Source organism: Leptodactylus fuscus, chromosome 11, assembly GCF_031893055.1.
Source record: "Leptodactylus fuscus isolate aLepFus1 chromosome 11, aLepFus1.hap2, whole genome shotgun sequence".
Lineage (NCBI taxonomy): Eukaryota > Metazoa > Chordata > Amphibia > Anura > Leptodactylidae > Leptodactylus > Leptodactylus fuscus.
Window position 1 is genome coordinate 41,387,461 of NC_134275.1, and position 14,815 is coordinate 41,402,275.

Consider the following 14,815-nt stretch of genomic DNA (forward strand, 5'->3'; position numbering starts at 1 on the left):
CAGTCAAAGATAATAAAATAAAGTGATATAAAGACAATAAAAATCCAAAAGATGCAAAAATGTCAATTATTATCTCCAACACCCAAAATGTGTTGTCTCCAACCAAAGCATGGCAATGGAAAATTATTCCGCTGTATAAAGGCTAATTCAGACTGGCATAATTGTTGTCCTTGTGCTTATAGACCCATAGCATAGATCCAATGGAGTCCATGAAGGCACACCTCCCAACTTATGAAGAGCAGAAAGAGACAAAGACAATGACTGTGGCCATGACTCGTCACATGACCATAGATTGCCATATCACCCTGTGGCTTAAGTGAATGGAGTCACACTGTGACCTGAGGGTGTTGCGACTGTGGCACGTTATGGTCGCAACTTCCCCTACATCATAATAGGACTCCATTCACTTACATTAGAGAAGGAGTCGCTGGGCAATACAGCAATCTATGCCCTTGGCAGTGACCATGTACTATAGTATATAAGTGTTATGTACACATCATTGGTACACACCATGACCACTTCTCCACACTGCTTTGGGTTAATACTGATGGCTATATGATCAGAAAGAATACAGAAAAGTTAAAGGGGAATAGAGAAAGTTAAAGGGGTGGTCTGAGACTGTAATATTCCTGACCTAAGCGTAGGATCAGTCATCAATATCAGATGGATGGGGTCTGCTGGCCCTGCTGTTCAACCTCTTGTTTAACCCTCTGTTATAACAAATGAAATGACCATTCTAAACCATGAAGCAAAAGTGTGAAGAAAAATCTGTGGTCAAATCAGGAAGTTATGTTTGAGGTATAGAGAGGAACTTGTGACCGGGGACATGATTTGTGGTATATAGGGAGGGTCAGTCATATGGAGATGGCACCATATGAATATGTATTGTATATGTATATGTAGGTGACATCCAATATGGCGGCCATTACAGCTTCTACAATGGCTGTCAATATGGTCATACCTTGATACTTGTAGACTCCTGTGCAAAGTCTATAACAGAGCCCTACACCTAGTATGTATCCTTCTATGTGACAGAAGGGTATTTGGGCCTCTTCAGGCACCAGGTGCAACTCTTGACTGTGCACTCACTGTTTGTCATCCAGCTTTTCTATGCTCCTGAATGAGTCAAGCACCTTGGTTTCCAATATATATTCCATAAATTTTGTAGCATCAGCGTCAGACATATTGGTTGTTGACTTTCCCTGAAACTTTATTATTAAAGGGGCTCTATCACTAGGAAAATTCATTTTTAACTAATCACACCTTTGAATAGCCTTTAGAAAGGCTATTCCACACAAACCTTTAGTATGTAGATTGCCTCAGTGGTTTCTGAATAAGTCCGTTTTTATTCATATGCTAATTAGACTGGTGCACTATAGATCATGCACACCTCTCCTATTGTTCTCTATGGGAGACTGCTGATGATAATGATGATGACTCCACTTCCTGTTTGCTTCACACACATAAAAGATGTGAGATAGGAGAGAGGAGGCTGCTGGGAACTTCCTGAGCTGCCTGGAGGCTCATTAGCATATCAATAAAAACCGACTTATTCAGACACCACTGAGGCAATTTACATACAAAAGGTAGGTGTGGAATAGACTTTCTAAAGCCTATGCAAACTTGTGATTAGATAAAAATGACTTTTCCCAGTGATAGAGCCCCTTTAAAGGCATTTTCAGCGTTTACATATTGATAAACTATCCTTAGGATAGATCATCAATATGCGATTTGTGAAGGTCTGACACCGGGGATCCCCAGAAATCAGCCATTTAAGTGAACACTGTGGCCTCTTCACTGAATGCCCAGCACAGTGTTGTACATAACATAGTGGTTGTGCTTGGTATTGCAGCTCCATCCCATTCACTTGGATGGGACTGAGCTGCTGCTGTACCATTTGACAGATGAACATTATGTCATTGGCGTATGGAAGAGACTGCAGCACATGTAAACGGCTGAATGTAAGGAGTCCTGTTTGTCAGACTCCCACTGTTCACATACTGATGGCCTATCCTAAGGACAGTCTATAAGGAAACCACTTTGGTTTTTTTTCTCCTAAACCCACTGCACAAACCAAGACGGATTTTGACATGAGAAATGGAATTTTAAATCATATTTATTTTCTATTGCAAATCCGTTGCAGATTTCATCCAGATTTTATTTACACTGATTTCTATACAAATATTCGCACTGAAATTTTTATTTACGTGTTTGACAATCCGTACTAAAACTTGCAAATTTTGGTGCAAATTTGCTGCTTAGAATTCTGTGCTGGACACCAAATACCGTCAATCCACAGGTATGTTCACATGCGGCAGACTTGTAGAAATCTCTGCAATAAGTCTAGTTTAATCTTCTTTTTTCGTAAATTCACGCATCTGCTTCAGAAGCAACCCCATTCAGATGGACCGTGGAGAACACACTTTCATCTGCAGAAATTCCTGCCTGAAATCTGCTGTGTGTGAATATTACTCTCAGGGGTTTGGGACACAACGTGGATTAGACTAGGGTTATAGGGCAACATGTACTCACACAGCATAACATTGTGTACATTGTCCCTAACAATAGTGTATCGGGCTGCATTGCTATATCTAATCTGTTTGGTGCTGGAGACCAGATTACTGGATTGTCAAATTTGAAGAATGTTTCTATATTATGATTATTAGTAATAAACATATATTTTTATATAGGACAATGATGAGTGTTATCTGGGCTGAGGCATTCACTGTAGACCACGAGCCATAGGATAACCCCCTGCTGCCCCTGCAGTAAGGGGCCCGCTGTCTAGGGCTGCCAAGAGGCATCTAACAATGGGTCCTCTGCTGAATGACATGAAATGGAGGGTGGGGGCAGAATTTAGGGGGGAAAAGAGTTTCTGTGCAAATCCTTCTCGGAGAGCATGAGTGTCTTTAGTGCTGTCAGATAAATTATGCTAAAAGACCTCAGCAATGAAGAGACATCTGTATAGGCTTCTCTAGTGCACCCCTATCATGGTGGACATAGGAGCCCCTCACCACATACCCACAGCCCAACAAGACACAGTGATAGCAATAGATGGGTAGATAATAGATAATGAGATATATAATAGATAATGAGATAGATAGATAGATAGATAGATAGATAGATAGATAGATAGATAGATAATAGATAGATAGGAGATATATGGAGACTATGAGCTATAGATATTATAGAATGAGAGAGATAGATAACAGATAGATATTAGATAATGAGACAGATAATAGATAGGTGATAGATAGATAATAGATAGATATAGAGATGGATATAGATAGATATTGAGAGAGTCAGATGATAGATAGATATGGAAATAACGAGATATAGATATTATAGAATGAGATAGATAATAGATAATGAGAGAGATAGATAGTAGATAGATAATAGATAGATAATAGATATGGAGATAATGAGATATAGATATAGAATGAGAGAAATAATAGATAGATTTTAGATAGATAATAGATAGATATAGAGATAGATATAGATAGATAATGAGAGAGACAGATAATAGATAGATAGTAGATATGGAGATAATGAGATATAGATATTATAGAATGAGAGAGATAATAGATAATGAGAGAGATAGATAATAGATAGATATAGATAGATAATGAGAGAGAGAGATAGATAGGAGACAGATAATAGATAGATATATATGGAGATAATGAGATATAGATATTATAGAATGAGAGAGATAATAGATAGATATTAGATACAAAGTTGTATTCTTTGGCACATGGTAGATTTTCGACAGACATGGCGCCATTTTATAGTATTACAGCAGAAGTTTGGTGTAAAGGCGTGTTCACATCTGCAGCACGGTCTCCGTTCTTGTTGCTGGGACCCCATCCATCATATTAGGGGGGTCCTTGAGTCCTCTTTGGATTGGAGGGGGGAGGTGCACTTGTGATACAATGATGATTTGTTTCGCAAAAAGTCATTTTTATTGCACAATTGTAGCAAAAATGTAACATTTTGCCGCAGTTTTGTAGCAATTGCGGTAAAAAACCGCACCCTGTGCCTATTCCTTGATATCCTAAGCCAATCTACAAATAAGAACACAGCCCAAGCCTCGTGCGCTTTCTGTGTCATGTGTACGGCCAGCTTTTCGAGGCTGACAGAACATGTGCTCGAGTTGTTGTGACCTGACAGGTACTGAGGAGACCTCACTTCAAAGTGATGCTATCTCACTACATGGACTATACGGAGTCACCATGGTGACCGACAGCACAGCCCTGACCCCCGTTATAATATAATATGACGATGGGCCGGCAATGAAAGAGTTGCAGGCCACGGGTGCGGGGTGGGCGTGTCCTCCTCACACACACCCACTCCACCCCCCCCCCTCCACGGCGGGAACTGAAAGCGCATCCACAAGCCTGAAGCTCATCCCCTTTTCACGCCCACCGCACCACGTGACCCGATGACGTCACCTCTCACAGCCGGGCACAGCCAATAGTATGCCGCTTGTGACCCTGACGTTTCACAAGCCCCGGGTTGCCACACCCTCATAGGGCAGCGAAGGGGGATGTGGGCGGAGCTGCCGCGTCCAATGCATTTGTCCTCCCCGCCCCGCGGCTTAGCTGCCACCCCTTTGCTGGGAGGTGGTACCGTCTAGAGCGGGAGCGAGTGTTGGTGCCGAGCGCAGTGCGTCCCTCCCCCCTCCTTTCTCTCACACACACATTGGTCGGGAGCGAGGTTTACCTCACACAGCAGCGGCCATCGCGCTCCCCTCTCTCCCGCTCTAGGTCGTCGCTCTTCTCCGCAGCAGCCGCCACTAGGAGCGGGGATAGTACCGCGGTGCTCCGTCCCCCCAACCCTCCCTTCCCAGGAGCGGTCCCTGCACCGCCTCGCCGAGGAGCTTCCTCTCTCCTCCTCCCAGCCAGCCAGGCCTGAGCCTGCACCCCCTCCCTCCTCACCCTTCTCCGCTCTCCTCCTCGCCTCTCTCCTTCCAACATGTCGGCGCCGGCGGCCAAACTTAGTAAAAAGGAGGTCAACTCCAACCACGACGGAGCAGACGAGACCTCAGGTAAGAGCCGCGGCTGTGTGTATGTGTGTGTGCTGGGGGGGAGGGCGGCCATTTTCCACGGCGGAAGGCGGGCTCGCCGGGACACAGCAGGGAAGGCCCTGGGGATCCTCGTGTGCTGCTGCTCAGCGTTGGGGAGCGGGCACGGTGCGGGTGGGCAGTGGAGGTAGCGGCGGGGCCCGGGGCTGGAGCCCGCGTTGCGCAGGAAGGAGCCCGCGGCTTCATTGTCCTCCGCCATGATGCTTCCGTCCCGATCCGCATGGCGCAGGCCGTGGGAGGCGGAGAAGCGGCCGCGGGCACCCTCACACCCCTCAGCCCCGGGGTTCTGTTGTGTCGTGTGCGGTGGTCTCTCCGGGCCGGGCTGCTCCCTCCCTTGGGCTGTGGCCTAGCCTCGCCGCCTCCACGTGGGTCCCAGCGGCCTCTAGGTTTTGTCCTTCCCGCTGTAGTGAGCAGGCCGCTTCCGCTCCCCCCCCACCCCCTCCCAGTCCTGGCTGTGGCGCCGCCATCACTCTGATCCCACGTGTGTGAACGGTGTTTACTCCCCAGCGGCTTACTGTAATCTGCCTGTACTGTGCGGGGCACCGGGGATTAGCTGCCCCCGTATCATTTTATTGGTACAGTCCATTAATTGTGATTATCACCCAGCTTTATTGATGTCCTCTTAATGTGCAAATGTTGATGGTGTAATCTATAAAATCTGGTGTGTGGGGTGATTATGGCCTGTGCCAGTCATGTCACCTGTAACTTTAGTAGGTACAAGTCTTATTCATAAGTGATGGCACTGAGCAGGATATTCGTGTTTAGGTATTTAGTGGCAGGTTTTGGCCTTAATATCTGGTAACGCACCCGTGGGGATCATCGGGGTTGTGCCAGTTGTGTATACTGTATCCCCTAATGTTGACAATTCTTTCCTTAACAGTTGGGGTTGCCCCTAACCTGCTATAATTTGGCTTCTACCCCTCCCATCTGCAATAAATATTTGTACTATCAATTGACTTCAGCATTTTGCTGCTCATTTTATCTGCATAGATTATGGGTAAAATTTGCAGCAGTTCCATCATTCTGCGCTTGTTCACACAGCAGTAAGTCTACAAGCTGGAAAATTCTGCTTGAGTTATTCAGAATTAGAATTTTTCAGCTTTACCAAATCTGTGAGACATTCTGTGCTGGCCTGATGGTAATTTTCTGCCTCATGGAGTTTGGGGGCAGAATCTGCCTGAGGTTTGAGCACTTTTTTGGGGGGGGAGGGGAGATCTGTGCCGACTTCCCATTGAAATGAATGGAGTATGGTCTTAGACAGAGTTTGGAGCTGATTGGGGCAGAATACTCCTCAATCAGCTCCATATTCCCTATGTGAACATACCCTAAAACTGCAAGTCTAGCTGTTATCTGCTGATCTTAGAGGTATTGCTGGCTTTGAATTATCTTTAGGATCGGGAGCCGCCTTACCCTGTGACTTAAAGGGGTTTTCTATGCCCTAACAGGCCGTATAGGCAGATATCGCCTGTTTGATCATTAAGGCTGGTGATAATCTGACTTGCTTGTAAATGAGACCCCATTTATATGTATTGTATTGCAGATATTGGCTTGTATTACAAGGTCACGTTAATAATGGAACCTTTTTTTTTATTTTTTCCAGAAAAAGAGCAACAGGAAGCAATTGAGCATATTGACGAAGTACAGAATGAAATCGACAGGTACGTTGCTTTCTCCATTTCTTGTGCTTTGTTCACATCTGCAGCAGATGTTCTCCCAGGAGCATCTGTGACAGATTGCCAAAGATGCTGGAAACCCATTTGACCCCATTATGATCTGTAGGTTGTGTGGGGATCATTGGGTCCATGTCATATGACAGATCCCAGGTATTTTGCCACCACTGCAGTGGAAATAATGGCACAGATGTGAACATAGCCTTATAGCGACCAATTCGATCCCGGCTTTCTTTCTAAGTGTTTGAGTTTCATTGGTTGCTCTGGGAATGGCCACTTTTCTATTGGGGTGTGTGCACCCTTACCCGTAGCAAGAACTCTCCACCCAATTATCTTTCTATATTGATACCTGTTGCGGGTTCAGTCTTAATTCCTGTTTTGTTTGTAGACTGAATGAACAAGCCAGCGAGGAAATCTTGAAAGTAGAACAGAAATACAACAAACTCCGCCAGCCATTCTTTCAGAAGAGGTCAGAATTGATCGCCAAAATCCCAAACTTTTGGGTTACGACATTTGTCAACCACCCACAAGGTAAGAATGTGTAGAGTACACGTTGTTGTGTTTGCATGTGGATGTTATGCCTTATGTCTACTTCAGCATAATATGGGTCTGTTGTGCTAAAGTAGAAGGGAAGATTTATGAAAATTGGTGTAAGTCTGGGGGTGCTGTTGCCTGTAGCAACAGGTCTACACGTTGCTTTCCGACGCAGTGGGCTCAGTGGTTATGAGCAAACTGTGCCCTCTTCCTCTGATTGTTTTGGGATGTCATATGGTTGTCCCACTCTTTCCTGGAGTAGACTTAAGGTGCATTCACACTGAGTAAACGCTAGTATATTCTGAACGTAAAACACGTTCAGAATAAGCGGCGTCTAAAGCAGCTCCATTCATCTCTATGGGAGCCGGCATACGAGCGCTCCCCATAGAAATGAATGGGATGCTTCTTTCACTCCGAGCAGTCCCATTGAAGTGAATGGGGAGTGCCGGCGTGTACGGCAAGCTCTGCTCATGCCGGAGCGTACATGCCGGCACTTCCCATTCACTTCAATGGGACTGCTCGCAGTGAAAGAAGCATCCCATTCATTTCTATGGGGAGTGCTCGTATGCCGGCTCCCATAGAGATGAATGGAGCTGCTTTAGACGCCGCTTATTCTGAAGTGTTTTACGTTCAGAATAAGCTAGCGTTTACTCACGTGTGAATGCACCCTAAGTCTTACTAGGACATTGCTAGGTCATGAAGATCTAATGCGTGTTGTGTCCATTTACAGTCTCTGCGCTCTTGGGTGAAGAAGATGAGGAAGCCCTTCACTATTTGACCAGGGTGGAAGTGACGGAGTTCGAAGACATAAAATCCGGATACAGAATAGATTTTGTAAGTTTATTTGATTATTTTTTTTTATTTTTTTTCCCTTCATTTGCTGGGTCTTGGTCAGTGTTGCACTCTGCTATAATTTTGTCTATTTTGTGCATTCTGCAGAATTTTGATGAAAATCCCTACTTCGAAAACAAAGTTCTCTCTAAAGAGTTCCACTTAAATGAAAGCGGGGACCCCTCCTCAAAGTCCACAGAGATTAAATGGAAAGCTGGAAAGGTAGGTGTTCTTTACCTCCCGGGTTCTACTGTGGTAACATTACCTGGTCTGTCAGATCTGTTTGTGGTAAACTGCGCTGTTATCAGCCAATTCAGGCTATTGAAAACTTGACTGTAGTTCAAAAAAGTCTGCAGTCCCACTATCACTACTTTATCTGCAGAAATATTTACTTGGGTGAGTTTTACAGCCAGTTTTAAACTGCTGCACCCCGGAATATATTATAAGGCAGAGTTATTGTATTTTTAGCTGTATATCTTATGGCAGGTGTGAAACTTTCAGCACTCCGTATTGTGAAACTACAACTCTCAGCATCCTCCATTCGGAGCTGTGGTTTCACAACAGCTCGAGTGCCAAGGGTTGTCTGCCATGTCTTGTGCTATTTTTGCATTGTCTGCGCCCAAGAGCCTTTGTTGACCAAAGCAGTTTGTCCTGTCGGGATATATAAAGCCGTGTTTCATAGGCCATGCTTCCACGTTTAATCTGATTGTATGAGAGAATATGGCGGCTATAGGTTGTGCAGTGGTCACCCTTGTTTATAGGCTCTCTGAGCTTTCTGCCCTGTTCATGTGGATGGGGTTCTGTTGTAGTAGTTCAGTGACTAAGAGAATAGAATGTTTTTTAGATAAAAATAGCCTTGTTTGCCTGACTTTGTAAAGACTCCTTTAACATTACATGAAACTGAGTAATCCTTGAGGATGTTATGTAAGGAATGTCTAAGAAATAGCAGATAGTATAAGTCAGTGGTCGCAACCTCTGGCACTCTAGCTATAACTCCCAGAATGCATACTTGTTCTTCTGTACATGGAGCTCCCATAGAAGAGAGGTGTGTGCTGGGACTTGTATTTTCACGACGTTCACTTGGTTACTGCCCCTTAACATCAGTTAGTTGTTGTAGTCTATGCCTTATATGTCACTCTTTGCAGTGGTGGGTCAGTTATCACTTTGGTGCTTCTGGTCACCGACCACATAACTCATCTAGACACTGTCTAATCCATATATGTCCTATTTATTTTATTGTAGGATTTGACAAAACGTTCCAGCCAAACACAGAACAAAGCCAGCAGAAAGAGGCAGCACGAAGAGCCAGAAAGCTTCTTCACTTGGTTCACAGATCATTCGGATGCTGGTGCAGATGAGTTAGGAGAGGTCATAAAGGACGACATCTGGCCAAATCCATTACAGTACTACCTTGTGAGTAACTCTGCATAGTCAGTCTCAGCTCCTCCTAGCAGGCTCTGCCAGTCATACTGATGGCTTTACATTACCCTTTCAAGGTTCCTGATATGGAGGACGAGGAAGGTGAAGGCGAGGAAGAAGACGATGATGACGAAGAGGAAGAAGGGTTAGAAGACATTGATGAGGAAGGGGATGAAGATGAGGTTGAAGGAGAAGAGGATGATGACGAAGATGAAGAGGGAGAAGAAGCAGAGGTATGTACGTAAAATCTTGTCACTTATTTTGCATGCAAACATTTGGTAGAACAGACTTGTATATTATGTAGCAGTGCAGAAGGGCTTAGGGAGTGAGTGCAAAGAAAGGGGCGATTGTGATATTGGGGTATTGCTGTAGGGGCTAACCCTTAATGTTAGGATTTATCTCTAGTATTGAGCTTTCACTTTAACACGTCCTTGCTGTGGGTTCATGAAGTAATCCAACGCAGGGACCAGCCAATCCTTGGCACTCCAGCTGCTGATAAACAAAATCCTCCAGCATATTCCGTTCACCCCTATGGCAATTCTGGCAATAGCGTAGCTGGGCTAGTTTTACAATAGCTGAAGGTTGCTGACCTCTGATAGGGTGGAAAGTAACAATTTATAGGCGGCTTTAAAATACTATTCCAGATGTAAATCCCTAGGAGCCCAGCTATCATGACATTGGGGGTCTATAGTCCCCCTTGTGAATGAACCAGCACAACATTCCATGGGGACTGACTGAACTCTATATGTTACTGATCAGTCCCATAGAAGTGAGTGGAGATCATAGGTATTCACTACTGTTCCATTCTTGTGGTAACTCGTAGTCCTATTGGTCAAACCCTCAGTGGGAAATACCCCTTTATTTTTCGATAAGGGACTGACCCTGTTGTCAGGCCCAGTCCCTTTCATCCTGGTGAGATAAGTGGTGACAGCAGCTGCTTATCCCAACCAAAAGTCGTATATTCAGCCAAAGAAACACAAGTAAATGTAGACTAATGAATAGCAGTGATCCAGTGGCAGGACTGCTTGGTATGGAGGAGTCTTAGTATATTAACCCCTTGTTTTCTTATCTTTACAGGAGGATGAAGGTGAAGACGATTAAGATTGCAATGTTTGGATTCCACCCTTTTCCTTTTTTATTTTTTTTATCCAGTCCCTGGGAGCAAGATGCTGTTGTGTTTTTTTGTTTGTTTTTTTTTTTTCCTTCCCCTCTCCTTTATTTTTTTTTCCCTTTCCCTTTTTTTAATTTTATTTTTGTGTGTGTGCTCGGTCGCCTTGTTCTTGGTCCTTTTTCCCTCCTCTCCTCTTTATACCATGGTTCATAACTTTATTTTTGGGGAGAGGTGTGAACTGAGTAAAAATACAGTGGAAATCTCTAAACCTGTTTCTGTTCCCAAGTCATTCTTCTCAATTCAATAAATGATATACATTGTACCATCCTATGGTGTATGGGGCCCAAATATCCCTCTGCTGCCACCACTGGTGGAAGCGAAGGGGTGTCTAGGACCTTGTGATAGTGCATAGCAGGCGTCTAGCTTTTTCACTTTTTTATTTTTTTTTTTTTGTTCCCTCTCCCTTCCTGTGTATATTGGGCTCAGAGGTTACACTGTTTCCATGTGAATATGGACAGATAGCATTTACCAACATGTATCAGTCTATTTTTTTTTCTTGTTTAAAAAATGATGAAAAAGTAAAAAAAAAAATATATAAATAAAAACTGGGGGGAGGGTTAGACAGTGGGGAGGTTTTCAGAGACAACAGGGAGGGGGAGGGTTAGGTTGGGCATTTTGGAAACATGGCTTTTTCTCTTTGGCATGTTTGTGATGTTTTTGAGGACATCCATGCAGTTTAAGACACTTTTAAAACAGGGCAAAATATTACTGATGGCTCTCGGTATGACACCCTTCAGGGCCTCCCCTTAAAGGACCCTGCGGGAAAATATTAGAAACGGACATTAACAAACTTTTTTTTTTTTTTTTTCTCTCCCCTCTGGAAAAAGACAAATGCTCAGTTTTAAACGTTAAAATGTAAAAGTTGCTTTGTTACAATAAAACTAAATGTGTACACAAAGGGACTACTGGTTTTCACTTGGATGCTGCCTTCTTCCCTGCCCGTATGTTGTCACACACACCCTCATTCGTTGTCATATTTTTGTTTTATTTTCTCCCCTCTCCCCCAGACTGATATTTAATGTTTTTGATACAGGGCATTTTGTAGTAACCTCCAAACTAACCAGCCAAGCAAAGCCAGAGGCACATGGCGCTGGTTGTCTACGGTATACAGTCAGCACCTCTCTACTCCGTCTAGGATGGAGTTTTTGTGGTAAAAACATTTTTGTAATTTGCTTGGCAAAGGTGTGTTTAGGCACTTAATCTGATTCCTAGTCTGTTTATAAATCTACATATTGCTGTCAGATTTCTGCCTGTCAATCAACACTACAAATAAAGTAATTGGTGTGATCTGTACCTTGACTCACGTTTTATACCAGCGGGACGTTTCCTGGGATGAGGCGAAATCGCCATCACGTACGTGGGGCAGGATATCCCATCAATTCTAAAGGATCCCTTTAAATGTCGTCTAAGTTCACTGAATGAATTCTATGGATGCAATTACTACATCATCTGATAAGTTAAATTAATGTTATAAAAGCGTGAAGATCAGCTTGGTGTTAGAGCATGACAACCTTTTGACAAAGTATATTGCTGTACAGGCCACCTTGTGTGTACTGTTGTTTCAATCTTAAGGGGATGTACACATCTTATTGGGTATGCTGTAAATGCCTCATAGGTTAGTGTCACAGTGTGGGCTGTGCATGATGGCTGTCTATCCATTCACATGTATGGGACTTCATGAAATGGCTGAAGCGACCTGCTGGATGTCCCAGACAAGTGAATGGAGGATCTTGTGCCTGCCCAGCAATAAACAGGTCCCTGTTTTTGTAACTGAGGACCTCATTTATTCCATATCCTGTGCATGCAAAGATGGGATTATGCCTTTAGGGTGTGCCTAAAACTTGGCAGGCTTTGTATCAAATTTTTATGCTTTTTGTACCCCTTTTCTTCAGTAGAGGAGCAAGTTTGAGATGTAGGGGTAAAATTAGGCAAAAGTATCTAAAGCTTCAGACTTATCTGGGATGAGCTGCAGTGATAAACTTTGTATCCCTAGATTCTGATGCTTGTCTACACTGTATAAATATAAGATTACTAAATCTACCCCAAGTAGACAAATCTGGTGCAATGATATCAGGATTAATTTGTCTTATGTTATCATGTGCTGTTTCATTGCAGCTAGAAATCGGTAGTTGTACATGAAGTGCATGTGTAGCTTTTATCTGAATCCTATTCAGGTGAATGTTACTGCTGCAAAATTTCTATAACAAACGGCACGCTTGCATTTCCGAAAGTCGCTAAAATATAAATATGGAGGTTTGAAATAATACATAGTGATGTGGTCTAAGCAAGTCTTAAATGGGGAAATTCACATCTATTTGGACACACAGGCCTCATCTACTAAGCAGTTTACACAGGTTTGTGACTTACACAGTGAAAAACTTTGTGACCTTGTCCCTTGCCAAATTTTAAAAGGTGTGGTCTCCTTTACTGAACACTGGTGTTACATGCAAGCTGGTGTAAATATCAGTGTGGGCCTGAGCTATATAGAGCCGTACATATGCCGCTCTTCATAAATCTGACCCATGTGCAAATCTGATTTGCACTTTTCTATGACTATTGCCTCCAAATGAGATTCAGAAACTAGAATTTGTCAAAAATGGCTCCTTTCCTTTGTTTACTGTTCCCAGCACTTTCAAAAAAAAGTGGGTGAAGCTAGGCGAGGGCAGGTGGTGCTAAACAGGAAAACTGGTACAAGAAACCCCCAAATCCTCTCCAGCTCCTTGCTTCGGTAGATTGGTTACCCCATGTTGGATATTTTAGGACTAATTTTCTACGACTGATCCCAGAAAGGGGGGAGGAGGGGGTGTTTTACCCCTGTGGTGAATGTGGGAGGGAGCACCAGGAATAGCTGAAGTCCAGTGCTTGGCTGACTCCGATGCTCCCATTGAGGTGAATAGTGAGGGCATGTATTCTGCATTCACAGTAGTGGAGTGGGGGTCTCAGCCGTTGAACTCACACTGGTCAACAATCATTCCCCCCCCCCAATTCATTTTTCCGGCATCGCCCCTTCGAGGCCTTGTACATCTTAATACTAGTGCGCCTGATGCCAGCAGGGCACATATTGACAGGCTTGCAAATCTATAAATTTATTTCTGTCCAGCATAGATGATTGTCTTTTTGGGGGTGACTAATGACCTAATGGGGTGCACTTGAAGAGCCTCTCAGATGATATAGTCCTACCGAATATCCAGGGCCTGGCATGGCACTTGCCATCATGTCTAGAGATATTGCTTCCTTTGTCCACAGAATCTTTATCAATAGAAAATCATCTTTTTGTCCGTTATGCAACTAAGGTTATAAGTGTCACGTGGGCGGTCTATTCTTAGGTGTCGCTTGTAAACCCTGCATAACACCACCCTCTATACCCTCATTGACCAAGGCGTCACTGCCGTTCCCTGAAACACTTTCTGCATGGCACTGCCCTCGTGATCTTTCTGACTTACTGTACTTGGTGAATAAAAATTGAAGATACTAGGAGTGAGCACAAGCTGTATGGAGCCATATAATAGGGTGCAGTCATCACCAGAGGCTTCGTGTCTGTGACAATGCCCAGTAGGATACCCGGGTGTGCGCTGGCAGGATAATTACAGGGTCCGCCGATGGGACTAATCTGCCATGGCAGCCACTGTATAATTTACAAAGATGCAGGTGCCTCCCGTATAATGGACGCTGCGGCCTAGTACACAGGCGCTGCCCCTTATAAATTTCATATGTAGCTCTAATATATATATATATATATATATGATATACCTTACAATATACTACACAACCATCAAGTCTCTTGTTACCATGGTAACCATCACCACTCATGGTTTCTTTCAAGCCTCGCTCCCAAGGCCGTATTACGGCTTAGTGTAAGAAGCGTACGCATATAGGGGCTCGCTCATGAGACAAAAACTGCAGAAAAGACACAAGTTTTGCCACTTGACTGTTTTGTGGCAAGTTATCTCTTTTTCTGCTTTCTACGGATTGCTTATGTAAGAAGACTGTCCTAGGGCCTTATTCACATGAGCCTCTGGTCATAGTATTTTCCAGGGTTATTAATCGATGACCTATCAGAGCTGATCTAGCACTTGGATCTCAGATGTTAGAACAGTCTGCTACATTCGG

General features: G+C 43.8%; 1 protein-coding gene across 2 annotated transcripts; it reads left to right on the plus strand.

Moving 5' to 3' along the window:
- Positions 1 to 4,641: 4,641 nt before the first annotated feature.
- On the plus strand, positions 4,642 to 11,408 carry SET (SET nuclear proto-oncogene). 2 transcript variants are annotated; one of them, XM_075259720.1, is made up of 8 exons: positions 4,642 to 5,044; positions 6,681 to 6,738; positions 7,139 to 7,281; positions 8,015 to 8,118; positions 8,224 to 8,337; positions 9,358 to 9,528; positions 9,612 to 9,771; positions 10,612 to 11,408. In XM_075259720.1, coding segments are annotated over exons 1-8 (825 nt in total). In that variant the 5' UTR covers positions 4,642 to 4,971; the 3' UTR covers positions 10,614 to 11,408. The 2 variants fall into 2 exon arrangements, with proteins under 2 accessions (XP_075115821.1, XP_075115820.1); XM_075259719.1 differs by having other exon boundaries at positions 4,646 to 5,044; positions 9,612 to 9,767.
- Positions 11,409 to 14,815: the final 3,407 nt, after the last annotated feature.

Coding starts and splice junctions, on each gene's coding strand:
- SET (XM_075259719.1), top strand. CDS start 4,972: ATGTCGGCGCCGGCGGCCAAACTTAGTAAAAAGGAGGTCAACTCCAAC. Junction 8,119..8,223: donor CCGGATACAGAATAGATTTT/GTAAGTTTATTT, acceptor TGCATTCTGCAG/AATTTTGATGAAAATCCCTA. Junction 8,338..9,357: donor TTAAATGGAAAGCTGGAAAG/GTAGGTGTTCTT, acceptor ATTTTATTGTAG/GATTTGACAAAACGTTCCAG.